Genomic DNA, 21,237 nt, shown 5'->3' with positions numbered 1-21,237 from the left:
TTGCAGAAACATACAATGACACATTTTTCGTAAGTCGTATCAAGTCTTTTTGCTGTGGAGGATCCGAAAACTCACTAGAGAGTTACAAGATTTGGTCCAATGAACTGGGGTTTTTGGACATTCTTGGACGGGGGGCCTACAAGGAAACATGTGACTGAGCTTTCACCAAAATATCAAAATGGGATAACATAGTTATCGGTAATCCTGTTATGAAATGTTATCATATACTTGACAATTTACGGAAAAAATCTGAATCAGTGCAGACACTTTTTGAACTTAGTAAATACAAAATAAATGACATGTGACCCCCAAGCTAGCATCTACAATTAAAATGTAACTACAAATAAACTGTCCCAAGCTAATTTTCACCTATGTTCCTCGGCTCTCATGACTATAGTGAGGCAAGGACAATTCCAGCATGAATTCCAGCTTTTTGTTCAGTTTTACCAACCCTTTAGCATACAGTTTAATACGACAGCAGATTTTATGGATGCTTTCAAGTGCATAAATGCAGATCCCAGAGATCCATTTACAGCTAACTAGTATCAAATTTGAAGGTCAACAATATGCCATGTAGTAAATATTCTTAAGTTTAAAGAAACGATGTGTAGCATTTAGGGGGGATCTATTGGCAGAAATTGAATACATTGAGTATGTTTTCTTGAATGTAAAATCACCGGAAAATAAGAATTGTTGTGTTTTCATTACCTTAGAATGAGCATATATGTTTGTTCAGAGCGGGTCCTCTTCATGGAACCGACCACCATGTTTCTACAGTAGCCCAGAATGGACAAACCAATCGCGGACTCTAGATAGGGCCCACCGTACTACTCCTACGCGCTTGGAAGTAATTTCAGTTGGTTGCAATCTGCAACCTCACCGCTACATGCCGCAAATCTTACACACTGCACCTTTAAAGGACCACCCAAAAAATTATCATTTGTATATCAGTTACTCACCCCGTGTTACGTTGAATTCCTACCTTGAACTAAAACAGGCTAAAACAGGCAGGTGCACTACTCGTCCATGCGAGTTATGTGAGAGTTTGTAACAGATGTTTTGATATAATATAGTTTAGCTGTTGTTAAACGGGTTAAACTGTTTTATTTAGCATATAATCACCTGAAATTCCAGTTCAACCAGCATGGTTGTATGCATTCATTGTGCTCATAATTTAACTTGCTGGTTGAACTGGCAGCACATTTAATTCTGCCAAGATAATCTAGCAATGGTGGATTTTTTCCTCAAAAATATGGCCTGTTAGCCGTTAGCTGGTGGCTAAAGAGACATTGGCTTTCCTCTTCTGCATTTCACACTTCATGTGTTCCTGTGCATATGTCTTTATTGACTCGTAATTATTAACATAAACTCACAAGAGTGGTTATATAATGGACACATATTTTGAACAAAAAGAATTTGACAAAAAACATCACGGTCCCCTTACTAGCTTGTTTTCAGAGTTTTCAACAACATGTCACATCAGTGGATGAAGTTTGCTCAGTTGTCATGGAGATGGCTCAGTCTTCATCACATCAAGTATGGGACTTTGGTCATGTGATAACAGGTGGTCGTATATCAAAGCTCCAGAAAAAGCTAGTGAGTAGACCGTTTTTTCTAGTCAAACTACTTTTTTGAGATTCAAGGCTCCAATAAGTTATTACTTATAGCCAGCAAACATATTATGTGATTGTGTAAGATTAGCCTTGTACATAATATAACTGGTGAAGGAGTCTTGTTTTGGTACGTCTTTTAGCTTGATGTCATTGACAGGAGGCGGTTCTTAATGTAAGCACAAAGAGCATTTGCTGCTGGTTAAAAGTTTTATTTTGGATTGGAAAAAGCAGACATTCGACATGTTATAATGCAGTCATTGGCTATTTTTACAAGCTCCTACTGTAATTTGAAATTTTTTTTCCAAAGTCTGTATTTAATGGGAATTGAATGAGAGTCAGTGAGCACAAATGTTTTTGGCAATATCATTATTGTGGCATCTGGTTCTGATGTTCTTAAAAACATTATATATAAAAACATTAAAAGGATGAAAGGGATGAGTAAACCACTCATGCTGGAATAGTCTCACTGTCTCACAGTGTGTCACCTGGAAAAGTCTGGCACCAAATGTTGAGGGAATTTTCCATTTCAGGCTCTGGCTTTGCTCCCAGCCTAATTCCCAGTATCTGTTCCAGTATGTTATGATTCAAAAATGATTTGTAAATACATATTTGTCAGATGACAGATGGACTACTTCTCCTGGTTGCATGTTTGTTTAATAACTAGATGATGAATTATCATTGGATCTGTGGGCTTTTTGCCCGCTGCTGCAGAATGAACATATGAAACACTGGACTGACTGATTGACAGAATGGAACGGATATGGACGGAAATGCCATAGATAAATCCACACAGGCTGGATAAAGAGAGAAACCTGTGCGGCACGGTATGGTACGTGACTTCACGATTCTACGTACATGGTCTGCAGGAGGCTCTGTGGAACCATGCAGCCAGCCTTGGGAGGGAAGTTCCAAAACAATCCAGGCCCCATCTAGCAGTGGGTATAAAGATACAAGAAACAAGATCTACTGTACTGGTGTTGGTGCATTGCAGGTGCAAAGGCAGTAATAAGATTCACAGTATTATGAGAGGAGACTCCATGCAATAAAACTACACAGAGCAGACAGACGGTGTAATTAGGTAGGAGACAGAGATTAATAGGGTCCTGTGGAAATTGCCATAGAAGACAAGGGAGAGAATGTGAACGTTAACAATTAATAGAAGAAGACTGATTGAGTGATTGACACTAATCTAGTTATTAGATCTTACAATCAATAACACATTCAGTGTGAGGTCTTAAAGGGCTGCATTAACTGACTGTTCTAAGCCTCTAATAGTGGCCAGAAAGAAGTGCAACAACACAGACTGTAATTCACATAAATAATACTGTAGTTTAATTTCCCATTAGACATGTGGAAGCTGGCTAATTAGAGCAGAGAAACTTCTAAGCAAAGAGGAAAAATATCAGCATGCAAAACACGGTAACAACAACAACACTGCTTTCCAGTGGCCCACTTGCAGTGCCAACCTTCATTGTTGAAAATGCCAGTGGGGGGGATGAGAGTGAGGTTTGGGGGAGACAAGGAGCAAGAAGAGAAGAGAAGTTCCAAAACAGAAAGAACAAGAAACACAGGCTTGCTCTTTAGTTGTGTGGGAACATAATTATGTAGTAGACGGGGTTGAACTGAAAGCTGAAAAATCCTACCAACACATTTTCCCTCCTTTTCAACAAGCCCGTATACTGTTGGCTATCAACTGTTAGTGACTTAAAGGAGCAGTGTGTAGGATCTGGCGGTATCTTGCTGTGAGGTTGCAGATTGCAACCAACTGAAGCTTTTCCTGTGGTGTGGTGCGGTGCGGTGGCCGACACAAAAAATGTGAATGGCCCTCTCTAGAACCAGTTGTTGTAAGAGTAGTGTAGGCCATTTTGAGCAAAGCCAGTGCTTAGAGTGTGTGTGTGTCTGGGGGGGGGGATGTGTGGTGAAGCAAGAGAGAGAGAGCGGCGGCGATGGGAGCGAGTAACGTTATCGACTCCAGCCCAAAACAGTGTTTGGGTCGTCTATTTCGGGCTACTGTAGAAACATGGCGGTGCAACATGGCGAACTCCGTGAAGAGGACCCGCTCCCGATGCAGATATAAACGGCTCATTTTAAGGTAACGAAAACACAACAAGACTTATTTTCAGGTGATTGTACACTTAAGAAAATACAAATATAATATTCCATTTCTGCCAGTAGATCCCCGGAAATGTTACACACTGTTCCTTTAAAGCTATAGGGTTGGTAAAAATAAATTTAGAAAATGATCCATTTGGAAAACCAGTCGTGTTATTAAGCTTGTATTCCCCTCGGAAAGTGAAAGCTAGCTAATTAGCTAGGTAGCCTACCTTGCTACTGTTAGCCCTAATTCCTACTAGACGTTACTTTTTGTTAATGTTATTTCAACACCTGCTGAGTCGCTTGCTGTGATCATCCAGCATGATAGAAACTGACAGCAAGTTAGAACAAACTCAAAGAATATGTGTAGATATGATTTTTACTTATTTATTTATTTTTCTAGCAAAAATTAATTCTAATTTCAGTTTGACTTATAGTTAGCTACTGCTATCCAAACACTCAAAATCCTTTCTCCAATTGTGGCTTAATGGAGCAGTGATGAGGTGTAGCTCATGTAGGAACAAAAGCAGGCGTGTATTGCTCTTTGTAAATCTATTTATAAACCCCGAGCTGAGAAACAGACCCGCTCCCGAAGGGAAGACAGGCTCGGCTTCAGTGGCTGTTTCATGTGCTGAAGGAGCAGCACAGTAGTGGGAAAAAAAGCCAATAAATTATATGGCTTTAAAACAGAGGGGCGAATTCACAAAAGGATTGCGCGGGTTTTGCGGCTGCAAATAAGACAAAATTAAACTGTGTAAATCTCGAAGCACCCACAAAGGGTGAAATTCACCCTCAGCTGCGTTGCCAAGCATATGGCATCTTGGCGATCCTGTGCTATTTGCATGTATTTAAATTAGGTTATAAGCAGACATTTGGTAAAAAAAAAACTTCCCTGTTTATTCTATTAAATGAGACTTGTTGCAAAAACAGTCCAATTCACAAAGATCAGCGCTAATAGCCACACGTAGTTACAGAGACATTATCAGTATCTTCAGAGAGTTGGCGGTAACTGAAGCACATTGTGTCACGCCAAGACTTTCCAGTGATCATGGCAGCAGTGATTGTAGCCAGGCGAAGGCATCGTCATGACCATTTGTTTTGGGATGCAGTGACTGTGGTGTCATGAAAAATAAATAAATAAAGCTCCCACTGTAATTTTTTAAAATACATGAGAAAAAAAGAGAAAAAAAATGAATGAAAAATAAGGTTACTATATAAACGAAGAAAAAAAAAATCTCTTCTCTCTGCAAAGAATAGCAAATCGCACTCAGCTGCAAAACTTTATGGGCATGTTTGCACTGTAATATCATTAGTGCGATATCATTTGTGAATCGGACCTTGGGAGAGTGCATATTGGAGTTTCAAATGATGCACAATTTATGCTGCTTTTCTTTGTGAATTCGCCCCCAGAATGTGTAACACTTCCTTCAAGGAAACAATAAGGGAAGCGTAGTTCCTGGATCCTACGGAGAAATGATGTAAGAGGACCAAACAAAAAATGGGACATCGACAGTGTCGCTGTTACAAAGGTTTTGAGTGGGATACAACAACACATTTACTCTGTGTTCATCTTTCTCTGCTGATGGTCTGACGCAACCAGGCCCTTTGAAAAAATACTAATATGTGTGAGCCTTTATTGTGAGCTTTATTATTAGTGGTTCAAATTAGTTACAATTCACAAATAAGACCAAGAATAGAGGCATTTTAACATATTTAAGTGCCTTATTGGGCCTTTACTTTGTGAAACAGCACCCAACCACTTTATTTTCACCATTGCCATCAGGGTCTTCAGTTTTTTCAGGTGCTGCCAGCAGCATACAACAAATTTAGGGGAACCGCTAACACTTGAAGCCTGCACCAAATTCAATCAACTTTTATGACTGCTTCCTACTGGAGGTTCATCATTCACTCGACTCGGTCTGCTGCAAACCAAACATTATTTTCTTGAGCACACACTGCTCCCTCCTCTCTGCAGTTATATGCCCCTTCAGACTTGTGGTGTTTACAGCACAAAGACTTTTTTCTAGAAGCAGCAACTTTGAACACATTGGCCAAAAAAATATTATTTCACTGTATAATACAATGTCAGCCTTTCAGCTCATACTAATCTCTGATCGTTGATAGGCACTGCTGTAGTGTAAATGGCGCACTTTGTTTCCTGCTGGGACAATAAATTCAACTTGCCAATGGGCTATTCACTCCAGTGCAGAGGCTGTGGCGATGGGAGGTGTCTGTGTGTGTGTGTGGATTGAAGTAAAGCATAGAGTAGAAAGCCTCAACAGCAGTATTCACACATCGTGCCAAAACTCTTGTCCCCATTTTAATGTCCTCCTCCTATTGTCCTCTAACACAAAACAGCTACAGCATATGGGAGCTTAACTCTTACTACTTTCCAAGAGAGTCAAAATATTCTGCTCATGTCAGCTTCGTTAAGAGTTCTAATCTAGAGCCTTGATTTTGGTACAAAAACACTTAACACACATTCTCAGACAAAACTGTTAAAGAAATCATGCTCCAGGCTGATAAAGCTTTACTGTACCTGTGGTGGAGTTCAGATCTTTTCCAGTCGGTACAGTCTGGTTTAGCTGTTATTCTGCTCTCTGTGTCTGTGTATGCGTCCCTCAGGCTGCTAAGGATTGGAATAGTGTACGGCGCCGAGTGTGTGTGTGTGTGTCTGTGGGTGTACTAAACGAAATGAGAGTGAGAGAGAGAAAGAGAGAGAGAGAGAGACGCAGTCTTCCTCTATCTCTATGTCTCTATCTCCCTCCCCTTGCTGATGATAAACAGAGAGCACGTGGCTTCACCAATGATGCAGCACACTGAAGATCACAGCACTGAGAAGTGAGCTGAGGAAAGAAGTGACAAAGGGAGGGGAGGAAGAAAGGGGGCAAGTAGAGGAGAGAGTTGAGTCTGGCTGGAAAAGAGATGAGTGGATTTGCGTGGATGTGTGTTCATCTTGTTCTTGAAAGCAGGATGCTGCAGCTTTGAGTTGAGCTTTGACTTTGAATTACTCACACTTTTTAGAGCTGGCAGACAAGTTCATTCAAATCTGAAAGAATATATCCTCTTCTGAACATCCAATTCTGACACGAATATCAGCTTGCAGACAGCCTCACACCCACACACACCCACACACACACACACACACACACACACACACACACACACACACAGAGGCACCAACACAACAGTTCGCAGGCAACCAGAAGAGCTTTGTTGTCTGGTTAAAGCTACCGTCGAAAGAACTGACCATGTTTGGGCAACTGGGGCATGAAGTGATGGGAACACCGATCACTGATAGCAACATCATCCATGTGGCTCTGGCAGATCGACTGACTCCAGCAATCCATAACAGAACTTCAGCAGAGACAACATTGAATATAATATGACATGTTTATAAGGGGAGATATTTTAGGCCTCTGAAACTCTGTTGTTTCTACAAAGCTCTAAACTCGTCCACCTCTTTTTTGACATGTGTTGCGATGTATTGCGATTCGATATTGCGATTTGTATTCACTTTTTTAACACTAGACCATGAGAAAAAGTTGAATCCTACACTTCTAGGGACTTTTACTTTGGAAAATATCTAAATTGATACAGTAAGAATGTTTGATTGTCAGTATGTATGTAGTCAGAGATGTCCTGAAGTCAAATATATCAGTCATTGTCATGACTGACATTTCTCTCACAAATTAGTGGTGTTTTCTTTTTAATTTATAAGGGACGTGTAATGTTTTATACTTCTGGTGAATATAATCCAATCGATCTTATTTCTATATATGTATTTTGTACTCACGTTTCCATTTGTTAACACCTTATTTTGAAAACCGGACGTAGTCCCACGTGTATACTTCCTCTAACTTCTCCAAGGTGGTCTCTAGCTCTCCCGTCAGCTCCGTTCTCTTTATACATCCATGGTCAGCTCCATCGGGGCCGTTTGAATGCATTTAACATAAATGTCAGTATATGGGTGCTCTACAGTTGTAGCATCGGCCCATCTGACCACGGAGATGAGAACGACGGCAATGGCAATGTGTGAAAGTGTTTCCATACTTTACTGGATGTGTAGTGTTTACCACTTTGGATTTAACATGTGAGGGTGCAGGTCGTATCCACGCAGACCCTCCAACGTTTTCTACTTTTCCGTTTCGGCTCACCGCGGCCGGCTGGTTTGTTTTGGTTGAAGGAAACGGAACGGATATGACGTCACGTTACTCAGACTACAAGAATAAAAGCGGTAACTTCCTTCTACCTCCTCAAATGGATGGACTTAAATGAAGCAAATATATTGATTCTGGCATAAAAAGATAAATTTCAAAATCGTAAAAAAGAAAAATTGCGATGCATAGGTGAATAAAAATGTTTCTCCCACTCCCATAGTCTATCTGCCAATGCTTTGGCACGCTACATTGCCGTTGACCGGAGTTTTTGCCAAAGCCTTAATGTCTTTAGGAATCAGAGGAGATTCTGTGACTACCACCTGTTCTAGCCTGGTTTCAGCCCCGTGAATCACAGTTTACAGCTCAGCTCATTTTAAATATGTCTGGGTTGGTCCAGTGAAAGGCAGTTTCCACATTTTCCCAAAGTTGAAAATGTGTATCTTAATGCAAATGTGAGGCTCCATAGTGATTTGTGGAAAAACTGATGCAGTGGTGGGCCATGAAGTTTAGTCATTTCCAGGTTTGGTAACATATATGCAGAGGAGATTATTACTGTCAACACATTCTCACTCCCAACTCATCAAATACCACCGCTTGGTCAGTTTCCTTACGGTTCAAACTATGACGCTCTACAGTAGGTACCCCTCTAGCGTCAGTTTTGGACGTGTCAAATTGGAGTTTGTTGAAAGTAATGTGCGTCTCACACAGATGCTAAAAGGTGCATGGCACAGAGAGCCTCTGACCAAGCGTCGGTATTTGACGAGTTTGGGAGTGAGCACTGGTTGTTACTGTAGTCTCTGGGATTTCTCTTTTGCATGACCATTGTCTCCAGGATTACAGATCCAAACAAAAAAGGGCTGCTTGTCACAAAGTCAGGTCAATCGCTGGACAAAGTGCAGGTGCTTATTTACACACTGACCTAACTAGAAAGCTGCTCACCAGCTGAGATCATTAAAACGCTTGACAGGAACAAGCGTGAAGCGGTCGAGGTGAACTTGGTTGTTGTGTTTAATAAAGGAGCTGCTGTAAGGAAATTAATAAACTTGTCTTGCACATCCCCAGTGAGCAATTTTAATGGGAATGAATCTCTCTGTAAACTTGTTAAATGTAACATTGAGTCGACTGAAAATGAGTCGCTATAGTTCATCCATCCATTATCTGTAACCGCTTATCCCATTCAGAGTCGGGGTTGGATTGTGGGAGGAAACCGGAGAAAACCCACGCTAACAAGGGGAAAACATGCAAACTCCACACAGAAGGACCCTAAGCCGGATTCAAACCTGGAACCGTCTTGCTGTGAGGCGACAGCACTAACCACTGCAGCAGTCACTATAGTTCACTAATGTTTATTTGCACAAATCAAATCCTCCCCCAAACACGACGCCATGTCAAACTTAGTACCAGGTTTAAAACAAAAGAGCACTTTAGTCTGATAATCAGGCTACACCTGTATTTCCTCCTCCAATTTTTCTCCCCATGTTTACTTTTCCTCACTTACCTCCCATCCCCAGATCACTAATTGTCACAATTTGTTTGCCAATTTACTTTGGCACAAGCTCTCTTTTTTGGCCAGAATCATATCTCGTTTTGTTTGTATTTCATCCAAGAGTGGCTGGTCATGAATTTCAGTGATGTTAATGTATTCCATATTGCAAATGAAAAGAGCCAATTATATAGTGAACCAGCTGGCTCATGATGTAACGAAGTAACAAAGAATAAGCTTTTTATCCCTACGTACGGTAGCTTATAAATAGAATCAAATTGAATTTACTTTTTCTTATTACTTGTCAAATCGACATACAAAAAGAACACATGATTGGTGGTTGATTCTGTTATGTTTGCCATCCTGATAAAGTTTTTCGGAATTAAATTTAATTAATTATTCAGAATTGGGAAACTCAGTCCTGTATTTGTTTCAATGGAGCCATCCATCCATCCATCCATCCGTTCATCTATCCCACCATCCTTCCCCTCCCTTTCCCTGCCCTGTACTTGTTACATTTTCTCATGGACAGTGTGACCTACTTACAGTCTGACTGACTAGACAGCAGCTTCAAACTGATGGAGAGCTTGCCAAAACACTCTGCTATCTCTAACTTAACAACCACTCCAGCATCAAATCTAATTTAAATGTATTAGATTTAAATAGATGTATGACTCAACCCACAATTAGATAAGCATATGCTGTACCATGTTATGGAACATTTAATATGATTCGGATAGAATTGTTTAAGGCATATCTGTGTCACACAACATGCATTTTACATTGTCACACATTGAGAGCATTTTGTGCAATAATTACATGGAATCACCTTGAAACTGGAGGACGGAACCTGCCAAAATAAAAAATAAATGAATAAATGACTCAATAAATAAATAAATAAATAAATGCCATTAAAGGTAGCAAAATTTTAAAAATAAATGTATTCAATAATTAACTGATAAAATGTGACATAAATAGATATTTCTGTTTTAATTTGCTTTTTTATTTATTAACCTTTGCATTAATTCCCTTATTTATTTACTCTTCTGTTACATTTCCACTTTTATTTATTTATGTATTTATTTTAATTCATGTATTTATTTTTGCATTTTTGTATTATTATTATTATTATTGCCATTTATTTTATATTTATTTTTAAATGTATGTATCTATTTATGTGTTTGAGCATTTGTTTATTTATTTATTTATTTCTGCATGATTTTCCCTTAGCGTTTCACCCCTTATTTATTTCCCCAAACTTATTTATCTCTCTATTCTTTTCTTTACATTTATATCATATCATACATTTATCAATTAACTAATGACTACATTTATTTTATTTTATTTAATATTTGTTTTGCTACTTTTAACTTTATATCTATTTATTTATTGAGTAATTTAATTATTTATTCATTTAATTTTTATTTTGGCAGGTTCCGTCCTCCATAGCAATGAGATTCTTGGTCTTGAAATGAGCAACTTTACCATTTTAAAGATTTTTTTTTTATTCTTAGTTCTCCCTCCACTGTCAAGTATCATCAATCTATGATTTTAAGTGAATTCCAGGGTTTATAAGATAAGATAAGATAAGATAAGATGGACCTTTATTAATCCCCGGAGGGAAATTCAGGTGTCAAAGCAGCAACATCAGCAAACAGAGTGAATCACAGGAGAGGTAAAGGTATACAAAAATTCTAAAGACAATAATAGAGATATAAAAGATACAGAGTGAATGGGTGAACATAGTGTGTACAGTCCGTCAATACATTATACATTTAGTGATAGTGGTGAATGGTGTTACATTAGTGATCACACAGTTTAAATTAAACACATACTGTGAGCAATGACAAATAAGATACTGCTGTTTATGGGGAATGAAGGAGATGAACACAGACGTAGCAGGCACTGATTTCCTTATGAGCTCTGTCTATTTTTGTTTTACATAATATGCAAATTAATTCTAACTTTCCTAAAATAATATTGGTCATTGCAAACTTCCTCAGTAAATGAGGCTATGTCATACATTCATCTCAGTTAAGACTGTAGCAACCAACCATTAGGCCCCCTTACAGTGACGCTGTAGACTGTTACTGTTCAGTAACTAGACAGCCACAGGCTCAATCTCTGCAATCTCCCAATGTGTCCGTCAACAACTAGGCTTCCTGCAAGAATGGCCTGGAGAAAAAAACTGACACCACATCAGTTTACTGCAAATAGTTTTAGACTACAATGTAAGCTGAACGCATAAATTATGAAATCATTTTCAGAGAAAAAAGTGATTACCTACCTACCTACCTAATGACATGCAATATACGTGACAACTTTCCCCATGGAGGAAAATGGAAGTCTGAAGGACGAGAGATGAGCTCGCTTCATAAACCCTCTGACAACCGGGAGCAGCTTTTTCTGACATGTTTGTGTCATGTGGAATCATTTGATATCTGTTGACACATGTCACAAGCTTTTAGATCAAAGTCTATGAATTGTCTCCTCACTGGCTGGCAATAGACATGGTCATTCCCTCATAGGCTGCTTCAACCACACAACTAACTGAGGCCACTTTTTTTCCACTGCAGTCACTGTGGAGTCATCCAGAGTGATTCAATGTGACAGTTATGTAATGTGAATTAAAATATCATTAACATACTACCACATATATATATATATATATATACATATATATACTTGTATATAAGATCCAAAGCTCAACCACACGGCTTAGGCAGCCCTCCCTGGACTCAGACCCTCACCCATCAACAAATCATGACATTTATATCTGTTCTTTAAAAAAGTAAACCCTACGCACACAGAAATACACTATGAAGCTATGAAGGATTTAAAACTCAGTTTGGGCCAGTCACAAAGCCATCCCCCCGGCATGTCTGTCCCCAATGTCCATTCCCATTGATCCGGTCTAAAAAGCACTCACTTTGTCCACTAATGCCACGGGGGGAGCATGTCTACTGCCAACAGACAGACAGACTGACCCCTGGGAGGACTGAGCTGCTGCTATTATTATCATGACTCATTGGCCTGTTATGCTGTAAATTGGCCTCTGTAGCTTTCTGTAAGTGTGAGTGTGTGTTTGTGTGTAACACAGAGATACGGTACTGGGTGATGGAATGAGCGAGTGAGGGAAGGAGCGAGTGAGTGAGTGGCTTGTACTAAGTACTGTAAAATGTGGCAACCTACAGACAGAACCAGATATTTACTTGTCATCCATAGAACAGACATGGGGAGATGGCATTGGATGCCCCACAACATAAAACAATTATAATAATATATATGGTCTTAGAGGGATGATACGGTTTATCATTAAAAGAGTACTCCACTGATTTGAAATACAGAGCCTGATGCCGTGTCCACACTGGGAACGTCAGGAGAGTGTGGCGGCTGCGTGACTGACGCGTCGGGTGTTCACACCAGCTGCGTTTCTGCTGCAGCAGCTGCTGCTGCCAGCCCTTTCTTTCTACATAGAGTTTGCCTTTCATAATGGCCATTTTATTTCATTATAAATGTCATTTATATTTATTTTAGACAGAGAAAGGTTAAGAAAAGTGTGGTAATATGTAAATAATAATAATCAACAATTAAAACCCCTTACTATATTCATTCATGGAGCTCTGCAAGTCACTGCATGTTCTACAACACTGTCCGACACATATTTCAGAATAAAAGCCTCATGTTAACAGATGAAGGAATTCTGTCCACAGAAAAAAACGCTGGAGGGCTTTTATTTTGAAATGAAAGCAGGAAGTATACTTGTGTACTTTTTTTCATCTCTGTAACATTTTTTACAGATTCAGACATTGAAACTGGAGTAATGTTACTGATATGATGTTAATATACAGTCAATAGATCACCTTCACTGTCTGTGACATATTCTACAGATGTCTAGACATTGAAACTGTAGTAATCTAAGTCCCTCCCTCTTCTGGTGGACCCCAAGGGATCTTATTTTGGAAAACATATCTACCCACTGCAGCTTTAAGTGTTGAATATGTCATTAACACCTCCAATTAGGCAATTTTTTTTATGGCAGTGCCACTGGCGCATGACAAAGTAGTTAATTTCCCGCAAAAACTGTTCAACTGTGCCCAACATCATTGTTCCTATTTAAGTCCTTTTGGCTGGTTAAAGTTGTATCGTAAACAACTGTGAAGCTGTTGACCATTGTGATCACTTTTTCCCTCCATTTTGTCTAAAGTTCCTTTACGTAGTGAGGGACCTGAGGCGCAGTCCATACGTGTAAACATGTGGGTCACACTCATGGGAGCTGTAGGAGCTCAATGGTGACAAATTATTGAATGGATTAATGGATTGACCACAGATTCGAGGCACATGGAGAGATGAGAGACGAAGTGAGGTAAAAGTCTGATGCTGCTATGAGCTATGACGAATGTCCTGCACTTAGTCATGGAGCTGTACGCACAGTAAAGCTATCCTGCACCACTTCAGTATGTTACCTCATATGTTATTACGTAATGTCTTTCTAAACCTCTGTCACCAACGAGACCAAATAGTGGGGTTGTATTTGTTAACAGTCTGATTGTCATCTGCATTATAACAATTCTGAGCTACTTCAAACCATTGATTGTTTCCAAATGTCATATAAAAATCCACCTGGTCTAAACGGTCTACTTCTGAGAAACAAATTGAACTCTAATCAATTGAATGCCATTACTTTGTGTAATATTGAATTGATGAATCTTTGCTAAACCCTCAGTGTGCCACCTGGGCTCACCCCAGGGTGCCCTTGCAGGCAACGATTGTTGAAAAGTGGATGAACTGCTTCTTCATGCTGCTGTGATGATGATGATGATGATGATGAACAGACTCATGGTTTAATTCATAGGGTTTATTAATCTATATTATAATATATATATATATATATATATATATTATAATATAATATTATAATAATATATATATATATATATATATATGAATCCATGCTGATCCTATGTTTTCCTGCTTCAGCGCCCCGCCCGCGGTCGGAGGGAACAGGGGAGACACCAGAGTTTTGGTCGGAGACGATAACGTTTCTCGCTCCGGAGCCCCGTCACTTCACAAGACACGGGAAACCTCTGTTGGTCTGGAGGAGCTGCAGCAGTTATTTCTGCACAAACGTCCAAAGTACATTCACTAGATATTCAGTTCATATATATTATATATTATATATTATATATATTATATATATATTCATATTCTGCAGTGTGTAGTGTGCGCACGCATGCACGTGAGAGTAGGAGCGAGAGAGTACAGCATCGACTCCGGCCCTGTAGACCAAAGCTACGGTCTCCTCTGTGTCTTCTGACTGTGGTCGGGAGGCTGAAGCAGAAAGAGTTGACACTGTTTTGCAAGACGGGCTTCACTAGATATAACTTTGCGGTTTTGGTGCTTCCGTGTTGGAGTCTGAGTCTGAACAGCGTATAGCCACACGCAAGCGCGAATGGGACACCGACCCGCAATGATTTAGACGTGTAAGAAGTTACAAACAGTCCCTTAAAGATGAAATCCATACTGATAATAAGCAACATTTTGTGGTGGTGTTTGATATATGATGCCATGTGAGACCATTATCAGGTCAAAAAAGTAAAAAAAATAGTTATTCAATGTTATCCCTGGATGTGTATTCTTGCTAGATACAGCATTTAGACCGAACAATTCGAGCCTACTTCATGAGCATATGGAGTTTGTGATGTTGTTGTGATGAAGATGGATCTATTGACTGAATGTGAGGTCAGTGCCTGTTACGAATTCACTGACCTTGGAAATAGTAGTTTGACAAAACAATCCCAACTCAAGGTTCAGCTTTCTGGCATTTCTGGAGCTTTTAACAATAAAACAAGGTCGTCATCATTGTGGATTTTTGTATCAAATCAAATCAAATCATGATGTGTTATTGTAAAGTGTTTGAAGCAGACCCGGTGGCAGACATAAATCTGTGGGCGAGCATTTGATTTCTGTGAGCAGACCCAATGTAAACATAATAGCTGGTGCCGGCAAGTAGCCGAAGTGTTTTGATCAGGCTGATTATACAATTATTAATTTAGTACATCCTCCCTATACTTATCAGTGTCAGTATCAGTATCAGTGGAGGCTGGTCCACAGAGGCAGTCTAATTAAACTGCCTCAACAGTTACACCTGCAGGGCAGAGGGGAAAGGGCAGCCTGTGTGTGTGTGTGAAGTGGTTGTGGGCATCGTGGGGGTTAGAGGAGGACGGAATGTCCTGGTCCTACCTTGATGCAGGAGTCGGACTCCGCCTGGGAGTGGACGGAGAGAGATCCGCTCGCGGCTTGCTGCTCGGGCCTCGCCGTCAGCTGTCCGGGCTGGACCCACAGCGGAGCTACGGAGACGTGCGGCGGCCCGACGTGCTGCTCTGGATCCTTTGTGGGCAACGCAATGCTGTGCGGGCAGCAGTTTACAGACAGGCTTCTAGTGACACATTACACACACAAAGTTTATTCCCACCCTGAGGCTGCAGTTATTGTTTTTAAGAAATCTTATAAGCCATTGTTTTACTGCTTAGTTTTTCGTTTAACATGAGAAAGTAGAGATAAGTAACCTAGGCAACTAGTGTAGTAAAAATAATTTATATAACACTTGTCAAACTTAAGCACAAAGTTCTTTCCAGATTAAAAGATTTACAGAAAATGCTAAAATTAGGAGCATGAGAGCACATATATCACTGAGATCATACAGTATATGTATACATAAAATGTAGGTGTAAATGCAAAATACGAGAAACTAAAATCACACTTGGAGAGCGCAGACCTCCGCCCCCCTCTCCGTTCAGCTTGCGCCATCATCCACGTGTATTTTTGTTCATGTTGAGATCAGCTGTACGCAGCATAAAACACTTCATTCAAACTGGACAGAAACAACATTTTATGTGAAAAAACGCAGAATCTACAGTTGCCCCCCCCCCCCACCCCCCGCTCTCTCTCTGTTTCTCTCTCTGAAGGAAAGAGACAGGGTCATGTGTCATCAACGCATCAGCTACACTGCGCATGTGTTATACCCTGTGGTTTTAATGCTCAGGCTGATCGGAATTCTTAAAAATATTCCTGAATCCGGATCATGATCCGGATCGCCACCAAAATCGAATGGATTCTTCATTGTGCCACACCCCACCCCTCCAACGAATTTCATTCAAATCCATCACAGACTTTTGGAGTAATCCTGCAAACGGACAAACCAACAAACAAACCAATAAACCAACAAACCAACAAACCAACAAACCAACAAACCAACAAACCAACGCCGGTGAAAACATGACCTCCTTCCTAGGCCTTTGGCCTTGGCAGAGGTAATAACTAAATGTAATAATATGACACCGTGGGTTGGTTTTTCCTCTTGTCCTCCCCAATTTTTTGAGTCACCAGTCTCCGCTGGTAAGTAACGAGCGAATATTGACACGCCGTCCCTGGCATGTCCAAAAATAACGTAGGAGGGGTACCTTGTGCGTCGGGTCTCCGATGGGACTCAGACCAAGTAGTGGTACTTGATGAATTGGGAGTGAGAATGTGTTGATTCATCACTTTTAGTGACCCTTTTCACATTATATATTTTTCCCATTGTTAATACAAAAATATTGCTTAGTGCAGCTTTAATAGCCATAGACAAAGATATGAATCGGTAACATGTATATCAATACAAATGATGAGCAGAACAACAACAATGTTTGTTATCTCACTTCTTACAAACCATCCGTGAGCAGCACATCAGCCTCTCAGTCATTTCACTTCCATGCAGTCATACAACCCTGTCTCAATACATGCATCACCATTGCATAGTCAGACACACATATCACCAGCTACCAAATAGCTGCCTATTTTTTCCTGCCGGCTGCCTGCCACCTGCTACAGATAATGAAGCAAGGCCTACAGCGTGTTGGACTCCCTCCTCCTCCTCCTCCTGGCCCTGACAACATGGCATTGTATGAGCTGTTGCTCTTGTGCCAACACAGGGCTTTGGGGGGGGGTTGAGGGGGAGATAATACTCATTTGGAGAGCATAGCGGGGGCGTTGCTTCAGATACAGCTAATCCTCACACCTCATCGCCAAGATGTGGCTGGCTGCTGCAGTGCTCGCCTCCGTCGCTCCCTCTCTCTTTTCTTTCTTTCCTCTCCTTATTTTGTCATATTTCGTGACATTCAGTCCCTCTCCCTCTGTCTTTGTTCCCATCTCTAAGCCCTCTTCTCTTTCTCTATTTTCTTCTCCTCCTGCACTCATCCCCTCTCTTCTGGGGCATGAGCACAAGGGGCGGAAGGGCGGGGCCCTTTAGAGAGAGAAGAGAAAATAATAGAGGATTTAAGAGATAAGATAAGGGAGGTTGATTAAAAACAGGAGAGGAGAAAACAGCACAGCAGGAGAGAAAGATGTTTTACCCTTTACATGTCATCCTGACCAGAATGACATTTTGTCTATCATTGTAAATTGAGTATATTTTGGTTTTGTACTGCTGGGGAAATCAAGCTTTTTGATCACTTCCCCCTCTGTTTTTCATAATTTCCAGACATCTTGCAGAACACACGAATGCAAAAAAAACACTGATTCGTTGATTATGAACTCACATATGCAGCTTATTATGGTTATGAAACTTAAAGCTGCAGTGGGTAGAAATGGAGCAAATATGATTAAAAAAAGTTATTCTTTTATAAAACGGTCACCATATCCGGGGCCCTTTGTGCTGAGAACTTCTTCAATCTCAGTTTTGATAAGTAATAGACAACTTATTTTACCTAACTTTTGTTACTTCCAGACTTTACTAATGACAGTTACGTAGGAAATGTACCTATTTTAACCCAAACCATGATCTTTCCTAAGCCTAACCAAGTACTTTTGTTGCATGAGTAACCCTAAAAACTAAATAAACCTACTTTGGAATTTTATTTTTGAAAAGATACTGTATGCATGTAATGAGCGTAAACTGTACATTTCCTGTGAACACAGAAGTGTATTATTCCCCCGCGACAACGTAGTCGGGGGTATGTAGCGCTCCGCGTGTCCATCCTTCTTTCTTTCCGTTCGCGTGACACACTTTCGTTTCTGGAGCAGAACTCGGAAAGTATTTAACTTAGGACCTTCAAATTTGGTATGGTGGTTGACAGTGTGGTCTAGTTGTGCCTTTTGGGGGTTTGAAGTCAAGGGTGCCCAACATTTTTGAAATTTTGGCCAAAAACTGATTTTTTTTACTTCAATTTCGTTTTCGGAGCAGAACTCGGAAAGTATTTAACTTAGGAACTTCAAGTTTGGTATGATGGTTGACAGTGTAGTGTAGTTGTGCCTTTTGGGGGTTAGAAGTCCAGGATTTTTCAAACATTTTGGCCACCCTGGACTTGAAGATGTAACAAGTTACATTGTGCTCAATAGACTTATTCCATTAGTTCCTAAAGGGGTCAAGCGGTGAGCGGGAGTATGTGAGCCATGCTCACTTTTGCCTTGTTTTGAAAAGATACTATTTATTTAACGAGCAGAAACTGACATGCGGTCCCTGACACGTACAGCGTCATAGTTTGAAGCACAGAGGCACTGACCAAGCGTCGGTATTGGGAGTGAGAATGTGTTGATATTTAGATGTTGTGTCTCCCTAGCAAGCTCGTCACTGGTGGTCTAAGATTCAGATATCACCTTGGTTTGTTCAGAGTTGGAGGGTGTGGAAACTCTGTGGAAACTGTTGGGCTAAGTTGTCTGTTGATGCTCACTGAATACTCATTTTCAGTGTGTACATGTTAAATACAGTAACTGAGACTTGTGGGTGTGGAGGTTTTGTGGTTGCTGGAAGGAATCTTTGAAGTAGTACTGAAAGACAGTACTGAAACAAATACTTGCTGTTGAGTAATTAATAAACTTGTATTTTTCAAGTAACTTGCCCAGCCATGGTCCCAGGATGTTATGTAACTTGCAACTTTAACCAGACACTACTACACTAGAATGACTGCACAGCCTATTGCTGTTCCTCAGGGACTGGATTCTATTAAGTTGATGTTTTTTTATGGTAAGTACAGTATCCTGTTGCTTCATGTTGGCAAAAACTCCTCTGACTAACAGACACACTCAAACTGACTTTTTCTTCTTAACAAGCCAAGAAAACACAGAGCCCATTGGCCTGTGGCCAGTGTCTTTCTTTGCACATGGAAGCTCTTCACCGCGAGAACCATAAATCAATAGGTGGCTTCAGTGGGAATCACCAAGTTTATTCATTTGAACAACAGACGACCATAAAAGTGCAGAAGTTAACTTAAACTTATTAGTCATGTGGAACCTTGTAAAATGACTTCATATTATTGTAATTCAATTCAATAGCTAAAAGTTAATTTCATAGTATGGTGTACTGGTGGCCCTGCTCTCAACAGAAACGCTGGCTGCACAATGTCTCCACAGTGAGAGAGAGAGTGGTGAAATTATAGTTGTAAGGCTAACTCAGAGATACGGGGCTAAAATGTGAATGAAGTGAAACAGAATAGAATAGAAATGTCATTACAATTTAGGTACTTCTATGTAGAAAATGAGAGGCAAACAGAGAGAGAGAGAGAGAGAGAGAGAGAGGAGAGAGAATATGCCTCGGGCTCCTCTCAGCATTTTATCATGTACACAAATGGTTTCCCAACAAATACCAAATGTCAGAGGCCCTTAGAGTAGACAGAGGCCAGAGGCAGCATTAGTGTCTTGTATGTCAGCTTCCTGGACGTGTGCCCTCAGTCTGCCCTTTGCTTCAGCTAAACCTTTGGCTGAGACTGCCCACCAGGACCCACAGACAGAAGTAATGAAAGACCTGTAATAGATCTGCCTACAGAGACGGCAAGCAAGACAGTAATGGTTAGATCAACCTACAAACACAGTTTGTGCTGTTTAGATTTCTCACCATAAAATCCTACCCCCGTGGGTGAGACTGTGAGATTTTACCTCAATGGTCACGATGTCGGGGCTAAACTCATTGTGAATGCATCCTTCATTTTATGACTGATGGGACTTCCGTGTAATCCCGAGGAGTGTTGCTGTGATGATCCAGGTCGAGTGCTAAGCTGTAGAGCTTTGATTCATTTCCTCAGGCGGTTTTATGACAGGAGGCCAGCCGACCGGCCTTTGGGTGTTGACCAAAATATAGCCCCAGGTCATTTAAATAGGTAAAGAAGGATTTTATTAAATATCACTGCTGTTACTGCTTGTTTATAGAACTGTCTGGATAGAAACTGTCAGCAGGTATATTATTTTAAGATATGCCCTTTACAGTATTGGACTAAAATACCTGTACTGTAGCGTTGTCTTGTAAACAAAGAGGAAAAAAACGATGTTTTGTTGATGCCCCAGTCAACTAATATTTTTGAGAGGGAATGGTTTTATTAGTGCAGTGGTTAGCACTGTCGCTTCACAGCAAGAGGTTCAAACCCGGCTCGGGGCCCGTCTGTGTGGAGTTTGTATGTTCTCACCGTGTTAGCGTGGGTTTTCTCCGGGTTCTCCGGTTTCCTCCCACAGTCCAAAGACATGCAGGTTATGTTCATTGTTGACTCTAAACGTCCAGTAGGTGTGAATGTGAGTGTGAATGGTTGTCTGTCTCTATGTGTCAGTCCTGTGATAGTCTGGAGACCTGTCCAGGGTGAACCCCGCCTTCGCCCAATGTGAGTTGGGATCGGCTCCAAGGACTTGCCAAGGTAGAGCGGTATGTAGAGTGTGGCCTCCGGTGGAGGACCGACACGTCAACCTCCTCGAGCTCCAGGCAGTGGTCTTGGTCCTCCTGCACTTCAGGCCCCTGATACAGGGGAAAGCACATGCTGGTGAGGGCCGACAACCGCACAACGGTGGCTTATATCAACAGACACGGCAGAGTTTGGTCCACTTCAACAGTGGAGAACCTGTGGTTGTGGACCTCACAGCCCCTGTT

General features: G+C 40.7%; 1 protein-coding gene and 2 long non-coding RNA genes across 12 annotated transcripts in view; 1 reads left to right on the top strand and 2 right to left on the bottom strand.

Moving 5' to 3' along the window:
* The window catches only part of ndrg4 (NDRG family member 4), a 73,835-nt gene extending 67,314 nt beyond the window's left edge, over positions 1–6,521 (bottom strand). For 2 of the 10 annotated variants that reach the window (XM_074631653.1, XM_074631654.1), the window contains exons 1-2: positions 6,247–6,521; positions 2,469–2,542 (exon numbers count right to left, since the gene is read on the bottom strand). In XM_074631653.1, coding sequence (XP_074487754.1) covers positions 2,469–2,542 — 74 coding nt within the window. In that variant the 5' untranslated portion in view covers positions 6,247–6,521. The remainder of the gene's footprint in view (positions 1–2,468; positions 2,543–6,246) is intronic. The other 8 variants (XM_074631656.1, XM_074631660.1, XM_074631657.1 and 5 more) reach the window with 6 other exon arrangements.
* The window catches only part of LOC141765594 (uncharacterized), a 371,017-nt gene that overhangs the window by 243,266 nt on the left and 106,514 nt on the right, over positions 1–21,237 (top strand). The gene's annotated exons all lie outside the window — the stretch shown is intronic.
* LOC141765593 (uncharacterized) overlaps positions 1–21,237 on the bottom strand; it is a 101,023-nt gene that overhangs the window by 77,013 nt on the left and 2,773 nt on the right. The window lies entirely within an intron of this gene.

Source organism: Sebastes fasciatus, chromosome 4 (assembly GCF_043250625.1).
Source record: "Sebastes fasciatus isolate fSebFas1 chromosome 4, fSebFas1.pri, whole genome shotgun sequence".
Taxonomy (NCBI): domain Eukaryota; kingdom Metazoa; phylum Chordata; class Actinopteri; order Perciformes; family Sebastidae; genus Sebastes; species Sebastes fasciatus.
Note: the sequence above shows the minus strand (reverse complement) of the source record. Positions and strands in the feature narration are given on the sequence as shown.